Consider the following 23,041-nt stretch of genomic DNA (forward strand, 5'->3'; position numbering starts at 1 on the left):
GTTGCATGTTCACAAGTCCATGGGCCCTGATGGGATTCACCCCAGAGTACTGAAGGAGCTGGTGGATGTTACAGCAGGGCCCCTCGATCATCTACTAAAGGTCTTGGGAGTCTGCAGAGGTCCCTGCTGAGTGGAAGCTGGCCAGTGTTTCAATCCACAAAAACGGCGTGAGGGAAGAGCCTAGGGAACTACAGACCTGTTAGTCTAACCTCAGTTCCTGGAAAATTTATGGAGAAGATTATACTGAGTACTGTTGGAAGGCATTTAAAGAATAACGCAATCATCAGGCACAGTCAGCATGGGTTCACAAAGGGAAAGTCCTATTTAATTCATTTGATGTCCTTCTGTGATAAGGTCACCCACCCAGTGGATGAAGGGAAGGCAGTGGGTGTAGTTTTTCTGGATTTTAGTAAGGCTTTTGATACTGTCCCTCACGGCATCCTTCTGGACAAGTTGTCCAACTGTGGGATGAGCGGGTTCACAGTGTGCTGGGTGAAGAACTGGCTGAAGCGCAGAGCTCAAAGGGTTGTGGTGAATGGGGCTACATCCGGCTGGTGACTGGTCACCAGCGGTGTTCCTCAGGGATCAAACCTAGGGCCAGTTCTGTTCAATGTATTTATCAATGAGCTGGATGCAGGATTTGAATGCATGATTAGCAAGCTTGCTGATGATACCAAACTGGGAGGTGCTGTTTCTTGAGGGACAAGATGCCTTGCAAAGGGATCTAAATAGATTGGAGCACTGGGCAATGGTTAATGGGGTGAAATTTAACAATTCCAAATGCCGGATTCTGCACCTGGGGTGGAGTAACACCAGGCACAAGTATAAACTGGTAGAGGAGGGCTGGAGAGCAGCCCCACAGAAAGGGACCCGGGGGTGCTGGCTGGCAGCAGGCTCAGTATGCGCCGGCTGTGTGTCCTGGCAGCCCAGAGGGCAACCCGCACCCTGGGGTGCGTCAAACACAGCGTAACCAACCGGGCAAAAAGAGGGGATTATCCCGCTGTATTCAGCGCTGGTGCGGCCTCACCTCGAGTGCTGGGTGCAGTTCTGGGCCCCACAATTTAAGAAGGGTGTGAAGGTCCTTGAATGTCTCCAGAGGAGGGCAACAAAGCTGGTGAAAGGGCTGGAAGGCATGTTGTGTGGGAGCGGCTAAGGACTGTGGGCTTGTCTGGTTTGGAGAGGAGGAGGCTGAGGGGCGATCTCATGGCTCCCCACAGCTTTCTGAGGGCGGGATGTGGGGAGGGAGGTGCTGAGTTCCTCTCCCCGGTATCCAGCGATAGGACACGTGGGAATGGTTCAAAGCTATGCCAGGAGCGGTTTAAACTCTTCTCCCAACTAACTAGCGATAGGATGAGAGGAAATGGCCTCAAGTTGCACCAGGGGAGGTTTAGATTGGATATTAGGAAAAATTTCCTCACCGAGAGGGTGGTCAAGCATTGGAACAGGCTGCCCAGGGACATGGTGGAGTCACCATCTCTGGAAGTGTTCAAAAAACGTGTGGATGTGGCGCTTCAGGACATGGTTTAGGGGACACGGTGGCGCTGGATTAATGGTTGGACTTGATGATCTTGAAGGTCCTTTCCAACCTTAATGATTCTGTGATTAGGAAGCCTTTCTTTACCGAGACAGTGTTCAAACACTAGGACAGGCTTCCTAGAGAGGTGGTTGATGCCCCATGACTGTCAGCATTTAAGAGGCATTTGGACAGTGCCCTTAATAGCATGCTTTAACTTTTGGTCAGCCCTGAATTGGTCAGGGAGTTGGACTACATCATTGTTGTAGGTCCCTTCCAACTGAAATACTTCTATTCTATTCTATTCTATTCTATTCATTCCTTCATATTGATTTCATTATTAATTTCACTGGTGTTATGTTGTTATATCAAGGTTAAATGTGATCCTGAATATTCACAATAGAATATGTGATTTTGCATTGGGTGTTTTTTTTGTACACTGTTTTCTAACAAGGCAGTAGCTGTGCCTGTAACTTTCATGTACTCCTTTTTTTGTTTACAAAGACAAGACGACTAAGAATAGTGACCTGTTTCACAGGATACCTGTAGTGCAGGTAATCACAACACAGGCATTTTAGCGATACAAAGACTATTGTGACTTTGCAGGGACTGCGTGGTTTTGCAGTGTATGGCTCAAAAGTAATTACCAGGTAACCCTCAGTTTTCTGTAGAGGATTGTACCTGGCATTGTTGTGACAGGGCATGGCGATTCCTGCGTAATCACTGTGCCACTTTGTCGTCCTTTTCAGAACTTATTCTGAAACCTGCTGAGACCAGGATGGAGAAATATCATTTCATTACCCTCCTTGAACATGGCAATTTCTATTGCAGTTCAACCACGTACCAGTTTGAGTCTTTTTACGTGCCATAAGTGATGCGAAGTGATACTGTGGCATTGGTGTGGGATCAGGAGGACTGCTATGAAAAGTAGGCAGACCTATCTGCGAGAGCTTTGGGTAAACGCATTTGTCCAGATTCTGTTATTTACGCTGCTGACTGGCTTTTAGATCCATTTAATTAAAGAAAAATTTGCTCTGTTGCGCAGTCTTGTGGTCTAATTGACTGTCCAAGATGATCTTTTGAATGCTGAATCTGGCCAGGTCCCCTGGTTTAAGAGCAACTTGTGGGTTTGCCACAGATTTCAGCTTCCCACGTGTGCGTGCTCATATTCCTTTAGGAAGAACAGTGGATGGACTGGATATTTCACATCAAGAGAGAGGAAATAAGTTGTTAAGCAATTTTTGTTAGTTTTTAATTATGAAATTGTTCTAGTTTTCCTCTTCAATGTAAACTAATCACCCCTGCTGTCGCACATTGACCGGGTTTCTGGCATTTGATTTTGTAAGTCAGTCTGTGCCACTGACAGGTCGGTGCTTCAGCTTCCAACTGCTGGCCCTTTCCCAGGGCTTTGGGCTCTGCTCTTGGGATGAGGAGCAATTGCAACATCTTTGCCATTGAGTGGAAACTATTCTTTCTGTTCTTTCTTTTTTTCTTTCAGCTTTCCTTTCCCCTACCCTTGAAGCTGTTGCATTTAGGTATCAGGTTGATAAGACTTTAAGGAAGACTCACCTTACCTTGATATATGCTTGAGGGGGAGAAGTTTGAAAAAGGAGCTTCTGGAATTTTTTCAGATCAAATAATTCTGTTTTACCTGTTATAATAACAATCAACAAGCAAATACATTTTCTTCAGCAAACATCCATGACAGCAACAATTTGTTATCTTTTTGTCCTGAGATTTACCTGGCAATTAACAGTTCTTTTGTTTTTCAAGATATATTTGGAAAAGATTTTGTGGTTTTAAATGGAATTTGTTAGCCCTTAGAATGGCATTTGCTTTCCCATAATACCTTTTTGAAGGTTACTTACACTAAGTGGGGGTTTGTTTTGGTTTTGAAGGAAGGTACTGCTTAATTTAGCAAAATAAGCAGCAGAAGGGAAAGGTTCAGCAGGACCTCTAGGGTGGGACTGCCACAGCTGACAGGCATTGTGTACCTGTGGCTTTCAGCTTGGCCTAAATGACTTCAAGGAACAACAGCAAATGGGTATAGGGCTGGATTGCATGTCTGTCAGTGTAGTCCCCAATTAATCCCTTAAGAAGCCTAGGAGAATAAAAGCAGTCAGACTAAGTTGAAAGAAGGCAATAAAATAGTAATGTGTTAACATTTATATACCTTTTCACTGAGAGAAAGAACCTCATTTAAGACTAGCTAAGGAAATCTAGAACTGAAGTGATTTGAGCTGGTGGCTGAGCCTTACTGGAATGTGTTTTCTAGCTTCTGCTCCTAGCTCCAGTCCCTATGCTGCTGCCCAGGTGGAAGAGCACCTCTCTGAAAAAAAAAAACAAAAAAACCAACACGCTGTGCTAGTACAGAGCCTCCTGAATTTTGCACAGATTTCCTACTGCACTTTAAAGCTGCGCTGCTGCTGCTGTGGTTGGTGACCGTAGTGCTGTCCCAGGAAACAAAGCATGTGGCAGGGGAATTGCAAAGGGTGTTGCTGGCGAGAAGGGGTTGTTTCTTTATTTCTGATCTCCTGTTCTCTTTTCACCTTATTCAGAGGTACTTGTACAGTCCTGGCTCAAGGACTTGGTCACAAACTCATGCTGTAATCTGTTTCTGGATGACTAAGTGTAGTCAGCTGTGCTAAGAGCTGTGATCTTTTGCTATTCCCCAAACAGGTTTCATGTTCATCACTTTATTAATGAACTCGCTTTGACTGGAAAGATGGACTAGCATTGGATCTACTTACACCACATTGGTCAAATTTGTGTTGTTTTCTGATACAGTGACATAAGGAGCTCTATTTCTTATCATCATCTAACCTAAGTTATCTGCTAACTGCTGTTCCCTTCTCCCGCTGCCACTGATCCAGCACGGGCCGCAGCCACGTGGACAGGAGTGCCAGTGCAGACACGGGTTTGCGTGTGATGGTGTTTTCAACTGCCTGCTGCCTCTGCAATCCTTAGAGTAAGTCTAAAACCTCAGAGCACCAACACTTCATTCCCACTAGTTAGACTGAGAGCAAGTTATTCTGTGAACTGATGAAAGACTTATCAGAGGTTTGTGGTCAGCGATACAAAACCATCTTCTCTCTGCAAACAAGCCCTGCTTAGTTACACAGAAGCCATTTATTATTTGCTGATGCCAGTTTTTATGAGAGAAATTAAAAAAAAAAAAAAAAGGCATTTCTTTCTGCCTCACCAAAAGTATTTTTACAATTAGTTTCCAAGTTTGCAATATGCGCTGCTGTTTCAGCAATCACAAATGTGAAACAACCGAGCTCGCAGTGGGTTTTACCCCTGTTCCTGCCTGCTCACTGTGAGAAGGGAAGCAAATATGGGTTTTGCCACAGGAGATTAATCAAAGATGCTGTTGCCCTCCACGATGTAAATTATTTATATTCAGTCCAGAGTTTTCTGCTGTGCTTCTGTTTTATACAGCTGTAAATTACTTGGATACAGCCCCAGTGGAAAGTCCTTGCTATTTTGTAATGGAAAAAAGGAACTCGGCAGTAGAAATCTATAATGAATGAACAGGAATATCATCTTCCAATTGTAAATAAGATCTTGTTCTGTTTATTTTGACATCTTTTTACAAATGTGTTGCATTCAGGTGTAAATATCCCAAACCATGATCTTGTTCAGAGTTCTGAGATTTCTATTGTTAAATGTAATACTTTGTTTAATAGTTGTAATAATTATTTGTATAGATATGAACATGATAGTATTTTATTAAAAAAAAAAGAAAAATGCTCTTTGAACACTGTATTCTTGTTGGTACAGCTTTCCCTCTGGAGAGCCATGCATTTCACTTTTCAAGATGATAGGTAAAAATAAAAGCCTTGTTTTGAGGCTGGGAATTTACAATCATAGTTCAGTATATTCTCTGCATATATCAGAGTTGTGCAGCACTTTATTTGAATGTATAAGACTACATAATCCAGAAGAAACATACACTGATAATGAAGTATCTAAATAATGCATGGCAGATGCTGTCCCTGCACAGGTGGCAGTGATCACTGTGTTAAGATACAACTTCAGCTTTATAATATGCTTCTCATCACACACTGCCATGGTGGTTGTGAAGTGCTTTAAGTATATTCTTCCAGTTTGAATCTAAAGGACCTGGTTTGGATGAGACCAGTACCGAGTTGCTACAAGGTAAGTAAAGGCTGTCTGGGAGGCTGTGTAATGCAAGAGGAGCTGACAGCATTGCTATGAAACAATTCCTTTTCGGGGCTCCAGATGCCGTGCTTGTAAACCTCAACATTCTTATGGACATAGAAGATGCCTTTATGGAAGATGATTTTTTTTTTTAATTATTAAAATGTAGTATTAAGACAGATGAGCTGCTATTTTGTTACTTTAGTGACAGCCAGTACTTGTAGTTTCATGAGGAGGCTGCGTTTGGAAATCACTGTGGTTCAGAACATGGAGAAGCTGCGTGCAGGACCAAGGACGGTCTCTGAGCAGTCACAGTAACCTACTCTCAAGCCCGCTTCCCTTACATTGAGAGGGCAGCTCAGGCCTGAGAGCTGGCAGGCAGGGTTAGTTTACCACACCGAGGACAGACCAAAAGCCACAGCCCCAACTTCAGCATCAGCCTGTTGCCAGCACCCTCGCCGAAGGTGGAGTTTCCTGCTGCAGTAACCTGCTCTCCCCTCTCAGAGGAGAGGGGAATGGAAATGGGATTCGAGGCATCTTGAAGACCCTGGGGCCTGCTGGGTTCTACAAACGCTTGGTGCAGCCGGGTGCATGAATACATGAGGGAAACCACATACATACAAAAGCACAAGTGAAACTGGCTCAAACAGTTTCTTCCTCCATCTCAAGCTACAGGTGGAGCATGCCCCCAGGCAGCATACCTCAGTCTGAAATACACCCTCTTAATGCCACAGACACACTCAGTATGTCCCTGTTGCTGTCATTGCTAACCTTTCTGCTCAGTGTAAATGCTGCTGTTTTAATAGGTGCAAAATTGGCATTTAGCAGCAGACAAGATTTCTCCTAAAACTGTGCATTCATATTTTAAAATGCCTTGGCTGCTCTTCCACCATCCCACAGGTTTGGTGGTAGTTGTAACACTGTCAGCTTGCATGATCCCAGTAGCTTCTCTAAACTGTGAGAGGGTTTCATTATTATTACACAAAAACCTTGAGTTGTACTGGGCAGAACAACAACTTTACCAATGTTTCCTGAGAAAACAGAGAGTACGTGGTTGTATCCACCTTGTCTCCATGGCTTAGGTCAACACAGCACCTTTGGGTGCCCAGGAGCTGTGTGAAGAGCACAGCAGAGGCAGGAGATGGGTCACATCCCTGCCAGAGGAGGTAAAGCAGAGCCTGCGCAGCAGCAGCTTTCTGGACATACACCACCCAAAACGGCCCGATCCCACCAGAGCACTGTGCTGGCTTTTACTTGGGAAAATGTTAGAGGCCTGGGCTGGTGTAGGCCAGGGGAAAGTGTTGCAGGAGGTATAACAAAAAAGCACAAAGCCGAGCGGTGGTAGGTCTTTTGCTTATAAAACCAGCAAACATATCTCATGACTTGGCAAGTGAGCCTGAGTATTTAATGACCAGCTGCGGCATGGTTAGGGCAGGTGCTCCTGGGCAGGTAGAGTTTCCACAACATAGGGCAAGTTACTCTGGCAGCCACCACTTCCAGCCAGGCCAGCTCCTGCTTCCTGCGAGCTCCTCAGCCCCTCCAGTGAAGCCACTGGCACCCAGCGAGGAGGAAGTTCACCAGAAAACGGCACTGTTTGCTTCCCTTGCAAGAGTTGTTACAGCGCAGGAGGGATGAGCACATGGTGGGAGAAGCAGGGACCCCATTACCAGCCCACGGGCAGCAGAAAGGCCCCCACCTCCGAACACGATTCACAACTGCAGCTCTGCTTTTCTGCCTACACACCCCTGCCTGATGCTGTTAGAGAAAGGCGAAACAAGAACAACAACATGACACCTGCAAATCAGGTGTCCCCCACCTACCCAGGGAGCTGAGCTTTCCTCTCCAGTCACCTGGAGAAGGGCAGCAGGACAGAAGGCAGAAGCCGCATTGCGGGTGCGGAGGGCTGCATGGCTGAGCTTGACTGGGACAGCTGTGAGACAGAGCTGCCCAGGTGCCCCGCCCGACATCCCACCAGCGGCCAGAGCCACCCCAGCTGGCCTGCAGCCGCCTGCCTGGCTGGGCCCTGCAGCTGCTCCGGGGGAGAAGTGAAGTATGAACTGAAACCAGCAGGCATGGCAAAGCCAAGAGGAAATTTTAAAAATTGATGCGTCGAGCCACAAGCACAGAAGCAGCAGGGAGAAGACTCCAACCCTTCCTTCCATCTCTTAGGCTTGGGGTGCCTTTCCTTGTGTTTAATTTAATTCTCTCACGTTTTTCTGCTTGTTCTGCACTGCTTTCCACCTTTCTCCAACCTCCCCCTCACTGCTGCCACCCCCTTGCCATTCACATAGTGCTCATCTCTGCTTAGCTCAGCGAGGCCGAATGTTGCTCTTCTACTTCCTACACAGAGCCTTCCAACTGCTGTTCAATGTTAGATTTTTTTCCCCCCCTCACACTCCTGTTTAGAGAAGATAACCAGCTTCCTGGCTGGAAACAAATACAAGCTTGGAACAAGGTCTGAGACCACGGACAACACAGGGAGAAGGTATACTTTTGTGAAAATGCATGTCCGAAACAGGACAAACTTTGGGGTACAGAAGCAATATTCCTATCCCAACACCTTGTCTTATGTCCTTCACATCTGTGCACCGCAAAACACGCCAGAGCAGAACATACTTGTACAAGAGGAAAAGCTGCTCATCTTTCTCCACACCTAAACACAGAGTAAGGGCAGTCCTGCAAGGCAAGAGCCCATGCTGCACCTGACTGAGCAGGGGGTGTGAAGGCAGCACAGTGAGCAGAGAAGACTTCAGGTTACTCACAAACAGCAGGATCCAACACTAGATCCTCCAAGTCCCCCCTCTATATACCAGGTTGTACACCAGTTCCGATGGTCTGCCAAGATCAACAGGTTTTTGAACTAGCTTCCCTTTTCTCCCCCTCTCTCTGGCTCGAGGGGACTGAGGAAGGCAGCATTTGCTAATTCTAGTAAGAAACCACACTGGAGTCTCTGGCCAGACTTGCCTACTTCATATAAAAAAAAATATTCAGTGGGCTCTGGAGTGCTTTACATGGTGCAATTGCAGCTGCAAAGTCCGGTTGCAGTATGGAACCAGAGAAACCGGGCAGTCAGCAGACTAAGGGCTAGTGAAGTTCCTACAGGAGGCAGATGCTGGAACTGTTGAGCCTCAGGCAGCAGCAGGGCAGTATCTCCACTTCAAGCACCTTTGATCACCCCAGCACAGCCTCCCACCTCGACAAGCTCCCACCTTAGACTGAGATCTGTGCATCTCCCTCCAGGTCCCAGAGGAGCAAGGAAAGCCTCGCGTCGAGTAGAGGCTTCTTTTGGTTTAGCACTTCATGGGAGTTGGTGCTTGACCTGCCGGTGCTGGCAGGCTGTGTTCAAACCCCACAAGCCCCCAGCACCTGGGGATTTATCCTGCCCACTGCAGCACTGCTGTCCTGCAAGCACCTCCCCGTGCAAAGCCTTGTCACTCAGCCTGAAGGCACGCACAGGGCTCGACCTGAACTTTTCCAGGTACTTGCTAGACCAAGAAACCGTTTGTGCAAGGCCTGTGGTGAGTATTCCATCAGGAAATTTTCTTACCTCCTCCTCCTGTTACCTCCCCCAGTCCTGGTCCCAAAGCACTGCCTCACTTGCTCCCTAGCTCACCTCAGCAGCAAGTGACCTGACCACCACATGAGCTCACCACCTCCCAACAGATCTACCGCTGCAGCTCTCCATGCAGCTTCCAGGTGCCACCATGCAGCTGTGCTTCAGACCTCTGCTCCTGCTGCCAGGGCCAGGACTAGGAGGAGGGAGGGAATGGGTGGTGCAGGCAGCAGTGCTATCGCTGCGTGTTACCACCTGCCCTCCAAACAGAGCTCTGGACATCCTGCACACCCTGGATATTATTACAACAAATCTTGGTTTCACTGGTCAGAGAACTGGAAGTGCAGCATTTGGGCTACTAAAGCAGCCCTTGCATTTGCAGGGAGAGGGACAGGGCAGCACAGAGCACATGTTGCAAAAAAGCTGTCAGGTCAAACGTTCGTACACTTCTGGGTACAGAAACCCAGGTGGCTCCACCGGCACAGCAAGTTTATAACCACGCTGGGCAAGACAGGGCACCACAGCCCCACCAGGAGCCCCTGGCAGGGGCGGCTCAGTCTTGCTGCATTTGGCAGGAAGGACTTGGGGGTTTTTTGCACCTTGGACTTGCTGGCGGCCTTTCCTCGTGGGAAGAAAAGGAAGCTGCAAGCAAGCCTGTGTAGCTAATACTGGATTCTGCCATTTTAGACCAAGAACATATGGCAAGGCTGCAGGGTGGCGGAATGGAAAACGTGGGCAACCCTCAGCCTGGTACTGCTCTGCTGGCACTACCCAGAGAAAAGCAAGTGCCATCTCCTTCCCTGCAGCCCATGATGACACTGTCAAGGAAAAGAAGCTCGTGCTTCACAAGCCTGAGAAACCTACCCCGATTTCTAACATCATCGAACATTCACAACTCCATCTGCATGGCAAACCTGCAAGTCAGGCCCAAGGTATTGTAATAAAACACAGCACACTGGGACCACCACCACCTTCTGCCTGTTCTGGCACACCCTGCCTGAAACACAGCTAAATCTCCAGAGCAGCACAGCTCTGCTTGGGAAGATGTCGGCTGGCAGCCTCTTGTGTCATTCCTCCTCCAGCCCTCTCTTCGCTCTCTGAAGGGGCTACAGTGACAAACGAGAGTGTCTGTTCTGTACTCCAGTTAGCCCCACAAAGGCAATTTGGTTAAGAAAACAAGCAGGTCATCTGTACAAATGCTCAGAAAACCGTTTGTGAGGCTCCTAAGGACCTAAGGATGACAGCAGCTGTGTGACACCACTGGGCACCCCTCTGCCCCGAGGGCTCTCCTTGCTGCTGCTGAGAGCTGGAGCAGGAAGAATTCAGGTCAACCTGCAGAGCAGGGAACTACGAACATTCATTTTATTGACCATCTTGACAAACTACAACTTAGGAAAACAAAAAAAAAAAAAACCAGCTAGCGCAAAACCTTTCTAGGAGATACAGACCTCTCAGAGTAGATTACCATTGTCTTCTGCTTTGGTAAGCACAAGTGGAATGAAGCCTTTTCATCACTAGATACATGCACATACACCAAAGGAAAAATGCTCAGACAATGACAAGAATAAGGACAGCAGGCCTCAAAGAATACTTTTTAATTCAAAATTAGAAAAACAGGTCACATTTTAGATCCAAGGCCTGAAATAATTCATACCTTATTCTTGTTTTTTTAAATAACTGAGAGTTCAGGAAGAATGCAGGAGCCATTTAAAAAACTTACTTCAGATGCAGAAAAGTTGGAGAGGAAAGAAGTTTGGTCCAGACCTTTAGCGAAAGAGCTCAACCCCAACTGCCCCAAAACCTCCTCCACACCCCCAGCCCATAAGGGAACCTGCCTTGCCAAGTTTGCCCAAAGCAAGCTCGTGGGAGGAGGAAGTCCGAGGCTGCTGGACAGCCTCCCCGTTCCACCCTGCCCCTATAGTGAGGGCCACACAGCAGGAGCCGAGGAGCTGCCAAGGAGTTCCCCAGCACGTGAGACCGCAGCTTCACTGTGCCGTCTCTTTTAGGGTCGCTCGAGGACAGCACTTGTGATGCTGTGAAAGAGACCATCACACTGACAAGCACCTGCGTAGGAGCCACCAGAGAGAAGTGAGGCTGTTCAATGGGCATAACAGAGGCTGCAAGAGCAAGGCGGGAGGTTCTGCCTCTGGCAGATCACCCATGAGCAGCTCTAGTCCACCATCTCCCTCCAATGCTGCAAGTCCAAGTCCTCCCTTGGACTTGTTTCTCTTGTTACCACAGCTCCCCAGCAGCTACAGGAGGAGCCTCTCCAACAAGAAAAGAAAAGAGTCTCCCACTGCCACCTCAGCTTGGAGTCCTTTGCTCACTCGGCAGCTGTGGGTCAGGAACCAAACGCTCTCCCCGTGCTGCCAAAGGGACCCTGAGGGCAGCGACCCGCAGGGTACAGGCGTCGGCTGGCGATGCAGGAGGAACTGCATCGCCCTTGTCAAGCCCGCTCACCAAAGAGGCAGCGGAGCACATCAGCGGGGAGGAAGGGCAGCGAAGGTCTCAAACACATGTCCCGTTTCCTCCCTCGTCACTGGCTCCAGCACCCACTGTACCTACAAGCCAGAGGGCTGCACCCCGGCCTCAGCCACCGGGTCACGCCTGCCCCAGAGGGTGTGGTGGGAAAGGAGCAAATGTCGTCTTCCCTCCTGGTCCCACCTCGGTTACTGCAGCACCCCTTCATGCTTCCTGTGGGATCCATCTCCCCTGCTCCCACGGGGTTGTCAGCCACAGAAGCAGGCTCATTCCCCACAGATGCCAGTGGCCCGGTGCCTTTGGCTGAGCAATTTGGGACGCCCCTGCACCCACATCCCCTTGGGACTCAGAACACCGGTATCTTGTCCCTGCGCACCGTGTCCAGGTCATCATCCAGGGTCAGCAGGACCTGAGGAAGAAAGCATGAGGCAGCTTCAGGTCTCGCTGACCAGTCCATGGCTAGAGAGAATGACCAGCTCCTGGTGGCATCTTAACCCGGGGGGCTCCACCTAGGCCACATCTCCAGCATGTACAGGAGTCACAACAGCAACCCATGTGCCAGATTAGCTGCTTCTGTAACGCTTCCAGCAAGTCACTCTGGCAGCACAGCTGACGGGTAGCTTTGCCCACAGTGCTGCAAGGACCTGAGCGGGTAACCCTGCCCCAGCCATGATGGGGACACTGCTTGTAAACTGGTCCCTTTGTCACTAGCTCTGAAAAGCCATCCAGGAGGCAGCAGGGCATTGCTTGACCTCAGCTCAGACATTGCACGTGGCCAGGCAGCTCCTTCGCAATTAGTTTGCAACTTGCACAAGTAGTTTGCACCTTGCACAGCTAGGGTCCATCTCCGCTTCCCCAAAACACTGTGCTGTGACCTCATCACAGGGGACGCCTCCACCTTTGCCACCACACAGACCATCAGGCCTGAAAAGAGATACCAAGTAGAGGAGCAAAGGAGTCAACTATGGAAGTGGGGGAAAGCCCAGGATTGAGCTAAGCTCCATACCACTGACCATTTTGCCTGGCTCCAAGGGAGTAAGGTCCCTTTCTGGGAGGTCTTTACAAACCCATGAGAGGGTTGGTCACACCAGCAGCCCCTACAGCTTCCCCACAACAGCTGTGTGACCCACAGCCCCAAAGGGAATTTGAGGCCAGGAGGCCCCGGGAGCAACAAGCCAAATCAGAAAACCTGATCCCCGATCCCACTAACAAGGAACATCCCACTGTGAAGGATGTCTGGAAGTAGAACCAAGCAGAGGAGTTGAGGCATTTCTGTGGGGTGCTGAGGCAGCGACAGCTCCATGTGGATACAGAGCGACAGGGAGGAAGAGGAGAGAGTGAGGCCATACAGAAGAGTGAGAGGCTCAGCAGGACTCACCAGAAAGGAGAAGAACAAGGCAGCTGCAGAGAGGAAGTGCCAGACATCATGGTCATCGAAGAAGCCCAAAAGGATGCATGGCCGGTTCTTTTCCCGTGACTCTGCTGGAGTCTCCTAGGGGAGCAGGCAGGGCGTCAGGACCCAATATACCACTCACACAAGGCCCTGGCTGGCCACATTGGACCCTCTGGAGATCGCCCTATCCCTCCATGTGGGAACCAGGAAAAAGTGCTGTGCTGGCTGGACATGTGGCAAGAGCAGGGCAGGAACACAGTGTCGTACTTAGACCTGGAGATGGATCTGGGGCCACAACCCATGACTAGGGGGATCCCTCTGGTCTTCACATCTGAAGTCCTGCATAGCACGAGCTGCACAGCCTCCACCAGACCACCCTACAGCAATGCCCTCACTTCCATTGCGATGGACACAGTATCTTGCTAGGAGGCATCCAGTCAGGATTTAAGAGCCTCCCAGGCCCTGGAGAGTCCCCACAACCCCAGGCAGGCTATTTCCCATTGGTCATCTGCTCCAGGGAGAAGGCTTCCATCCAGTACTGGTCAAGATTTGCCCAGTTTTGCTTTCAGTTCCTCAGCTCCTTCTCTGTCCCCTGGTGAGGGCCAGTCACCTCCAGATCCCCTGGGCCATAAATAGTCTCTCTACAGCTGCATGCATACAGTCATTTCTGGCTCAGCACAGCTTCCCGTGCTCCCCTCCCAGTCTGCTGAAACCCTTTCAGGTCTCCATGAGTAGCCCAAGACTTTCCCCAGAGTATTTTTTGTGTAAAATGAACAACAGGAAGGAAAGATGACAAGAGACAGAGATGGACAGGACAGTGAAAGGGGAGCTTTACCTCCCAGCTGCTGAGGGTCTGGAAGAAGAAGTAGAGGGATGCCGCCCACACCACTGCTGTGGCCACGATGCAGAACAAGGGGATGGGCAGGAGCTTCTCAGAGCTGCGGAGCTGCAGACAGGGACACAGCCTCACAACATGCCCCGAGCTCTTCCCAGGGGCCAGCACCATGCATAGGGCTGACACACCAGCCCAGACCATCTGCATCTGCAAAGGGCTGCCCACCCTAGGGAGACACAGCCCAGCTACCCGAGATGGATACACAGCATCCCTCCAACACTAACACCTTGTCCCACCCTGAGCCCCACAAAGGCCCCTCCACATCCTTCTGCAGCACCACAGGAACCCACACTGCCGCCAAAAGAGAGGCCCAGTCCTTCCCCTTTGGCGACAGGCATCCCGTGGACAACTACAGCTGCCTCCCTTACCTTCATGATGATGTAGAAAGCCAGATACAGCAGCAGGTTACAGATAAAGATCCCCAGTATGTAGGAGGCGAAGTCTCTGGGCCGATATACCAGCCCAAAGATAGCACTGAGAGAGAGGGAAGAAAGGACATTAGACAGCCTCTTTCACTGGGGACATGGTACATCCCCAAACTGACTGCCACCCACTGCTTGCCCCAGACCACTGGACACAGCAACACTGCCACAGCCTCCCAGTTCCCTGGAGAAAATGCACTGTCTGCCTCTGGTCCCCGCTGCAAAGCAAAGCAGAGCAAACTCTGCCATGGTCAGCCACTCAGAGCAACCAGAGACCCCAGAGGACAGGCAAGGGCCCTGGGTTGCTTCCAATCCATGGCCAAACGCATCTCACTTGGTAGGAGATGGTCCCAGATCTGTACGTTTAGCAGAAGGCATGTCCCTGAGAAGCAGCTTTAGCAAAAAGCAAGAGCCTGGGGCAAGGATTTTAGGTCTCTTCCAAGAGCTGGTCCCTCCATCCATGAAGTTACTGCTGAGCTGGGCTCTGTAACTGTGACTAACGAGCATCTGTCAAGTCTCCTGCACCTTGGCTGCACCAGAGACCTTCCAGCTACAAGGGAAGCACATGTGCAGCACAATGTAGCATGGCAGTACCAGGCCAGACCTACAGAAGCTCGCTCAGATGCAAGCCATGAGACAGCACCAGCTGAAACACTTAGGGATGCCTCACATATTTCTCTAGTGCTGCACTGCATCCTATGGATCTGCCTACCGTCCGGTGCTCATCAGGTCCAGCTCCTTGCCAAAACGTGTCAGAAAGGCCCCAGCACAGGACTATTGCATAGGCACTGCTGCATTTCTCCATCACTTCAGACCACCTGTGTATCAATACTGAATCCTGCTGCCCACGTGCACAAGTACGCCAGACACCCACACCCCACTACTTACAAGGACCAGTTGACCAGGTTTCCAACAATGAGCAGCACCATCCTGTCCTGAAGAGAAGACATTGATGATCACATGAAAGCAGGAGGAAATGCAAAAAGAGGCCTTGGCCTCAGAAATTCAGGACATCATTATGTGATGAGTCTGGTTCCTGCAAACACACATGCGCCTGGCTCTGAAGTTTACTCTGCGGGAGCTTTTGCCAGATGGAAACTGCTCTGGCCCTCACAAATTTGAAGAGAGCATTGCAAAAAGGAGACTAAACATCTGAAAAGGACAAGCCCAGCACTTAAGGATCACCTCAGGATGCTCTACAAATCCTTTGACTCGTTCCACTGTTTTTCTGGTTAGATTCCTTCCCTCCCACCATTTTACGGAAGAATTATTGCACAGAGCAAGGACGTGCTTGAAAGAGGCAGTGGGGGAAGCTTTGGATAACATCCCGCACATATCCACAGAGCCTTTTTTCACCTGTCTCACCATCAGGTGGGGAAGCACTGTAACTACAGCAGGCAGAAGGGTTACATCTGTGGGGCATGTACCTTTATGCTTACAGCTGCTTTCATGATCACAGAATCATTAGGGTTGGAAAAGACCTCTAAGATCATCAAGTCCAACCGTCAACCCAACACCACCCATGCCCACTAAACCATGTCCGTGTCCAAACATTTTTTGAACACTTCCAGTGATGGTGACTCCACCACCTCCCTGGGCAGCCTGTTCCAATGTTTGACCAATGATGTAGGTATTTCAGGCTGGCCAGGCATACTTCATGCCCGAGTGCACTGAGTTTGCTTGCAAAACTCAGTCTGACACTTATTCAGAGATGGGAGAATAAAAATAAAATAAAAAGGATGCTCCTGGATAAAAACTTCATTTGGCTTCAAGCCCTAATTAGCACTCTGTGCCAAGAAGAAAGTAATCCGCGGGACACAAGGCAACAGCTACCATTTCTTACTTTTTTGCTGTCTGCCCTGAGGTGCTGTAGAAATAGCAATAGCTGTTGCTTAAGCCACAGAGCCAATAGTTGCTGCCTTCCCCAGAGAGGCTGCACTGCACAGAGCCTCATACCCATTCCTTTGAATGGATGCCCCCAGAGAGCAAGGGCAAAGGCAAATCCTGTCATGCTCATATCACCTTCGCTCTGATGTTTTATTCACCAAGCCTGAGATCAGGCGAGGCCTGGAGGTGGGAGGTAGACCACTCCAGCAGAGATCTACACTTGCCCAAACATTTTGGGGGAGGGGGGAGAAGCAGGGAGCATCACTTTTCCAAATAGCCACACCTCTTTCCTCTGCACACTGCCTAGAAAGTGAGCAATTGCTGAGAGGGGTGCCAAGATGAGAAATCACCTACCATGTACATTGGTCGACTGCACTGCTGGATACAGTCCGTGTACAGCACCATCACTGCCCGTCGAAATATTCCCAAGTCTGTCAAAGAAGAGGAGAAAAAGCCACAAGACCAGCAGAGTGAGCGCCAGAATGCCTACAGGGGAAAGATGCAGACACCCACCAGCTGATACCAGAAGACCCAGCCTGCAGATGGTCAGGGTGCCAACAGATCCACTTCTTGCCCTCTGGGAGCAGCCTGTGCTGCGCAGAAGGGCAGCCGCCACAGGATGTGGATGGCATTTGGCCGGTGGCAGGTTAGAAAAAAAAACTCATCCCCTTGCCACTGACACTGCCCAGAAGTCAAATAGGCCCTGACTGTACACATGAACAGGCTGGCTTTGCAACCTCAGGTGCGTGCAGGAAGGGGAAAAGCACCTTCCACGGAACAAGCTGCCAGAAGAGCGAAACAGCAGAAACTCAACCCTCAGCCCTTAGAGGGGCCAGAGCACACTCGAGACACCTCCACTCTCAAAATCATTGCAGAAGCTTCACTGGAGAGAGCCATCAGTGGCAGTGGGGATGGACGGACACGCATGCACACACACCCCCACCCCCCCTTCAGCAACAGATGTGGGGCTTGAAAAGGCTCCTGTGCCAAGATCAGAGCTCTCCTGTGCTATATCACCCCCTTCCTGCCAAGGAAGGGGCTGGTAGTGCTGCTGCCAAACTGATTTCACTTCTCCGGAGCCAACCCCAGGTGGCACACGAGCCTGCCTCCCCACACACATCCATGCATTCCCGGCTACTACGCCGCTGCTCGATCACTTCAACAGGGCAAAGTAAGGGCTGCTGACAGTTACCTGAGTCAGGGCCATCTGAGGCAGACAGGAGCAGAAGAAGGAGAAATATGTTTGTAAGCAGAGGACAAGAGACAGGTTAACCACCAGACCCGCTCCTCCCTCACCCCATGACAGGGTTTTACGTAGCTCACCGCTCCGAGCACAGGGCTAGGGAGAGCTGTAGCTGAAGGGCAGGCTCCCTCAGAGCCCAGCTCTTCTGCCACCACAGAGCAGACAGGTCCTGCTGACTCCCATGGGTCTGGGAAGCAGCAGCACGAGGACTTCAGAGGCCAGGAAAGAGCATCAGATGGATGAGAGGACAGGATAAGGCAGAACACAAGCACAGGCCATGGGACTGTGCTCACAGATGCGCTGCATAGGCGGTGACCCACGCAGGCGAGGACAGGAGGCACCTGCACACCCTACAGCAAGATGGTTCAGTCACAGCACTTACCGATCTTGAAGCGGCCCATGTAGTAGATCTGGGTGCTGAGAGCCAGCGAAGCCAAAACATGGATCATGGAGAAAATGACCCAAAACCACATGTCATTTTTCCCAAACACCTGAAAGCAAAGACATATTAAAAGCAAAAACCGAGCCCTGTTACCAGTAGACTAATACTTTTTTGTCCTATATCACCATGGGGCATTAGGTGACCTCTCTGAACGTGGAAGAGAAACCCTTATATCCTCCAACCTGAAAACAGATCTATAAATCCAAATCAAAGTCCAGAGAAGCAAGAGGAGCTCAGCATTCTGGAGAGGAGACTATTCTTCAGACAAGGATGTCAGCTTGGCCCTGGGAGCAGAAATGCAGGGACTCCCAGGCCAGGCAAGCTCTCTCTGCTGAGCTGGACAGCAGTTCTGGTCAGGAGCCAGATTTTTACAAAGGCAGTCGGGGAACCAATCTCTGCTTTTACAAGCACACTATAGTAAATCAAAAAGGACAAAACTGCTCTGCAGGCAGTTGCTCCTATTGTACTACTTTTGCTTTATTTAAGGACTAGAAGTGACCTAAAAATGCAGGTTAATGCTATATTAAAACCTTAATTTTTCAATTATACATTAAGGAGTCCAGAAACTCTCGTGTGCCATCAGGCTGTGACCACACACTCCCCTCCCCTGGGGCACAGAACTTGCCTGAACTTTCCCTTTGGGGGGGGAGAGGGGGGGACCCAAAAAACAAGCAAAATGGAGCAAGGGAGACATACAGCTTATAAGCTCCACTGAACAGCTTCAAAGCATCCCACAAGAAAAGATACAGCATCCTATAATAAAACCCCAGTGTTTTGAACCTGGGTGTGCAGATTTACCACAGCTGTGAAGAGATTATTGGAAAGTCACAAGTTCACCAGCTGCTCCTGGATGCCTTATCCCACAGAGACCTTTGCAGAATCAATTGGTATTCTGCATTATGTGTAGTAATGAGGGGCTGACAGCCCACTGGGATCTAGCTGCTAGGTCAGAGCAAGAATTCAGTGGATTTTGCCTGGTTACTGCTGAATGAAAACAAGTCCTTCAAAAGAAGGGAAGCAGAGATCTCCAGAGTAAGGCACAGGCTGGGGATTCAGGCAAGCTCAGTACTTGCAATGCTATGAGCAAACGGGCAAAGCCCTATACCAGTCTGACCTGTCAGTGACTACTGGTGCACAAGAGCAACTCTGGTGACTCTTGCTCCGGTGCCCTTTTATCGGCAAGTACCCCAGAAACTTGCCTGGGAACCCACCGGCCATTATTCTAGCCCTGCATCTCTCCAAAGATAGGAAGGCCAACAGAGTTTTCCAAAGGGGAGAAAGAGGTGCAAGCAATTAGGTTAGAGGACACTTGTCTTGGAAGCTCAGACAGCTTGACCCCCTCCTCCAAGCTCAGCCACCCCACAGGAGACCAGCTGCATTCTTGCACATGGACACCTGGATGCATGCATTTCTTCTCTTGAGGAGGAGGGTGTGTGGTGGGCAAAGCCCAAAAAGAAGCCCACCTAGAGAAAACTGCTCTGCTCTTTCCCTCACTGCAAGCCCAAGGGAAGGGAGGAGGAAAACCCAAGTGTACTGGAATTCAAATGCTAGCAGCTGCTTAACACACTCGTATCCTACCCTGTTGCTCTCCCCAATCATTTGCCCACTTAAGCTATGTTCCCAGCCATACCATCACCTTCCCAGAGAAGCAGATAAATAAGAGGGAGCCATACCACTCCAAGGACGGCCAGACAGATCACCACAGCAAACGAGGCATAGGCAGAGTAGGCACTGGCATTGATGTCTGGATGGCGGGTCTGGTAGAGCTTGAGCATGCACAGTCCTGCGATCATGTACATGAAGGAGGTGTCTATGTAGGGAGCACAACAGAAACGGTGAAAACAGGTACTCCCAGTAGGCTGAGAAAGCTGCTCCAAGTGCATATAAAGAAGTGCAGCATCGTGGCCAAACCAAGACTGGCAGGCACAAATCCCTGATGCTGCATTACATGGTACAGCACTTTGTACTTTGCCCTTTTGCAGCACCTGTACCATGCCCTGGGGCAACAAAAACCAAAAGGTGCTCAGAAAATAAGTGCCCAACACAGTGCAACACAGAAGCAGGCAGAGAATCACATAACAGTTGAGGTTAGAAAGAACCTTGGGAGATTGTCTGGTCCAACAACCCCTGCTCAAGCAGCGTCAGCTGTGAGAGGGTTGTCCAGTAGTGTGTCCAGTCAGGCTTTGGATATGTCCACAGAAGGAGACTTCACAACCTCTCTGGGCAACCTGTTCAGTCTTTGACCAGCCTCAAAGTGTGTAAAAAATCCCCATGTTCATATGGAGTTTCCTGTGTTTTAATTTGTGCTCATTGACTCTTGTTCTGTCACCAGGCACCACTGAGAAGTGCCTGGCTTACTCATTTTCATTTCCTCTCATTGGGTATTTACACACATGGACAAGACCCCACCTGAGTCTTCTCTTCCCCAGGAAGGCAAAGGAGCCTACAGAGGAAAGAGTTTCCACTGAGATGGCAACAGTGGCTTCCAATGCTTGAGCACTCTGCCACTCAGGCTGTGCACTTAACTATCTTCAACACTGAGCTGCAAAAGCAAAGGGAGATCTTGCCAGCAGTGCACTACCAGAGTCCCAAGGTCTGGAGAGGAGGCTGAAATGTGTTAATCCTCAGCATCCAAAGCCTCACTGCCACCTGACTAAGCCCCGGAACAGGCATACTCCAGGGAGGTTTGCAAGGGTGGAGGGATGGGAAATGCCAGCAGCTCAGTAGGAGACAGAACATGGCAAATCCTACCTCCAACTCAAAATGAGAAAGGCAACGCAACTTACCAAACTGGAAATTGGAGTAATTAGGGCAGACATGGTAACAGGCACTGAGCACCCCCTCCATCATCAGAGCGATACCCATAGCATAAAAGAGACCAAAATGCTTTGGGATCCCATAGTCCTGGAAGAGAACAGAGCTGTATAGTAAGAACTCTCACTGTCTTTATGACAAGCAAGCTTCCATTCTCCATCACTTCATCCCTCCTCACCCCTACACATGTTCTATAAGTCACCATTGCGGATCTCCCTGGGATCTCATCAGAAAGTCCATAAGCAGCAGACCCTTAAAACTAAGGCCTTTACTTGCTACCAAGCCAGTGAAGAGAGAGCTGTCTCCAGAAGCCACCAGCACCACTGCCCACAGGGCTGCAGATTTCCTTCATCCTCCCCCAGGAGACACTGAAGGGACTGCAGAGCCTCTGGCTACAAGCAGCTCTGTTTCAGAGCTAGAGGCAACCAAATTCCTGTGGGTTATCATATAGGCAGCTCTATCCCCTCTTGCCAACAAGAGTGCCAAGATGGAACTCTTGATTGGATAAGACAAATCAAACTTCACTATAAACAAAAGTATCTCAGGACACTCCTACTTTCCACATATCCCCCAAAAGAGGTCTCAGCAACACACATTCATGGAGCAGGATACTAATTACCAGGCTGTGCTTTTCACAAGCCCCATTACAAACTTGCGTCTCTTTGTCCCCAGAAGCCTCACCTCACACTTCTCCTTACTGCCTGTTTCCTCAATAACATGGGTCAAGGCAGGGATCCAGACATGATCCCACCCAGCTCATCCATCCCAGTTCCTCCACAGTGAACACTACACCACAGCCATAGGAATCATTCCTCTACTCATGTCCCTGTCTTTGCAAGCCCAGACTGGGTCACCACGGCAGTATGGACATACTGCAAGCAGCAAAGTAGTGGGGTGTACAAGAACACAAGTGTCCCATCTACATCCTTTTTCAGGGGAAAAGAGTAAGATACGATCTGCTGGCAAGGAAGGCAAATAGAAGACCACTGTGTATCACTGGTTTTCAAATTCTCCCTGTCTTTCCCTCCCTCTACTTAGCCCCATGCATCCATGTTTCCTACCAGGGTATAGACATCTTTCATCTCCATGGCCCGACGGTGGAGAATGTCTCTGCGCAGGACAATAAGGAGGAAGAGAATGCCCAGCAGCATGTGGCCCACGTTGCTGAGGATGTTGTTGAAGGCACTACAGGGAAAAAGGTTTAAGACAAGGGCAGCACAGCAGCAGGAGACTGAATCACAGGCCACAACAAGCGAATCCATCTTGCCCCCGTCACCCTGCCCCCCATCCTCCACTTGGCAGCTGCCAAACATCTGCCAGTTTTACACCCTGGATGACAATTGCAGATTAAGTAGTTCACCTGCCCCAGTGGATTTAGCACTTTTTTTCTGCAAGATTCCCAACTCCGGGCTTTCTTTGCACTCCCATTTTGGTTCAGAAGAATGCTGCACTGAAAGGAGTGATCTGAACTACTTTGCAGAGCTGCTGCTCCTTGAATACAAGTGAAAGTGTCCAAAAGAGCACGGCAACCCTCCATTGCTGCGCAGCAGGTTTGCTGGGGGAACCCACGTACCCCAGGTTCCTGGGTACATGCGTCTCACTGCAACAGAAAGCCACTGCTGAGCAAAACAGAGAGCTGAGTCCTACACTCTGAGTGGTCTTAACATGGTTACTGTGAGCCCAGCAAGGATAAAATCCTGACCTGGGCACAGCATGAACACTCAGGAGGCACAAGATAGTAGCACAGTGACCATGGGGCTCACTCACCTCAGCACCCCAAGGGGATGAGCACACAGAAAGTTGTAGTAGCAGATGTCCTGATTGCCAGTCACATTCACGACCTGGACACAGAGCAGGTGAGAGACCTGGTATTAGCAAATTCTCCTCATCCTGGGGGGGTTTGCTTCGTGCAAACACCACACGTACTCAGGGTGTACCAGGACACAGCCCAGCTCTAGCACTGGCACAGGGGAGCACCCACACCTGCAAGTGAAACTTAGCGGGGGGACAAGATGTTGCCACAGGCCACAAACCTGACAACCTCTTTTCTTCAGAGGAAACATAGTGTGTGCTCCCAACCTCACCACTAACAGATCTGCTTGCAGATATCTGAATAACAGCAGGATAGCAAGGAGAGGGGTGGGGAGAAGGGAGGAGAAATCATTCATATCACAGCAAACCCTACTTGCTTTCAGTTGTCCTTTAGAAATAACAGCAGATTCCTCCTGCCTCTG

At 49.7% G+C, this 23,041-nt stretch overlaps 1 protein-coding gene across 1 annotated transcript in view; it reads right to left on the reverse strand.

Annotated features, from left to right (window-relative positions):
• Positions 1-12,057: 12,057 nt before the first annotated feature.
• The window catches only part of SIDT1 (SID1 transmembrane family member 1), a gene marked incomplete at both ends in the record, with an annotated part of 47,120 nt that continues 36,136 nt past the window's right edge, over positions 12,058-23,041 (reverse strand). Inside the window, 11 exons of the mRNA XM_082014287.1 lie at positions 12,058-12,120; positions 13,090-13,203; positions 13,940-14,050; positions 14,368-14,473; positions 15,310-15,356; positions 16,663-16,739; positions 17,934-18,042; positions 19,667-19,803; positions 20,780-20,897; positions 21,869-21,992; positions 22,575-22,648. Coding sequence (XP_081870413.1) covers positions 12,058-12,120; positions 13,090-13,203; positions 13,940-14,050; positions 14,368-14,473; positions 15,310-15,356; positions 16,663-16,739; positions 17,934-18,042; positions 19,667-19,803; positions 20,780-20,897; positions 21,869-21,992; positions 22,575-22,648 — 1,080 coding nt within the window. The remainder of the gene's footprint in view (positions 12,121-13,089; positions 13,204-13,939; positions 14,051-14,367; positions 14,474-15,309; positions 15,357-16,662; positions 16,740-17,933; positions 18,043-19,666; positions 19,804-20,779; positions 20,898-21,868; positions 21,993-22,574; positions 22,649-23,041) is intronic.

This window comes from Phaethon aethereus (genome assembly GCF_964289735.1).
Source record: "Phaethon aethereus genome assembly, chromosome: 1".
Classification (NCBI taxonomy): domain Eukaryota; kingdom Metazoa; phylum Chordata; class Aves; order Phaethontiformes; family Phaethontidae; genus Phaethon; species Phaethon aethereus.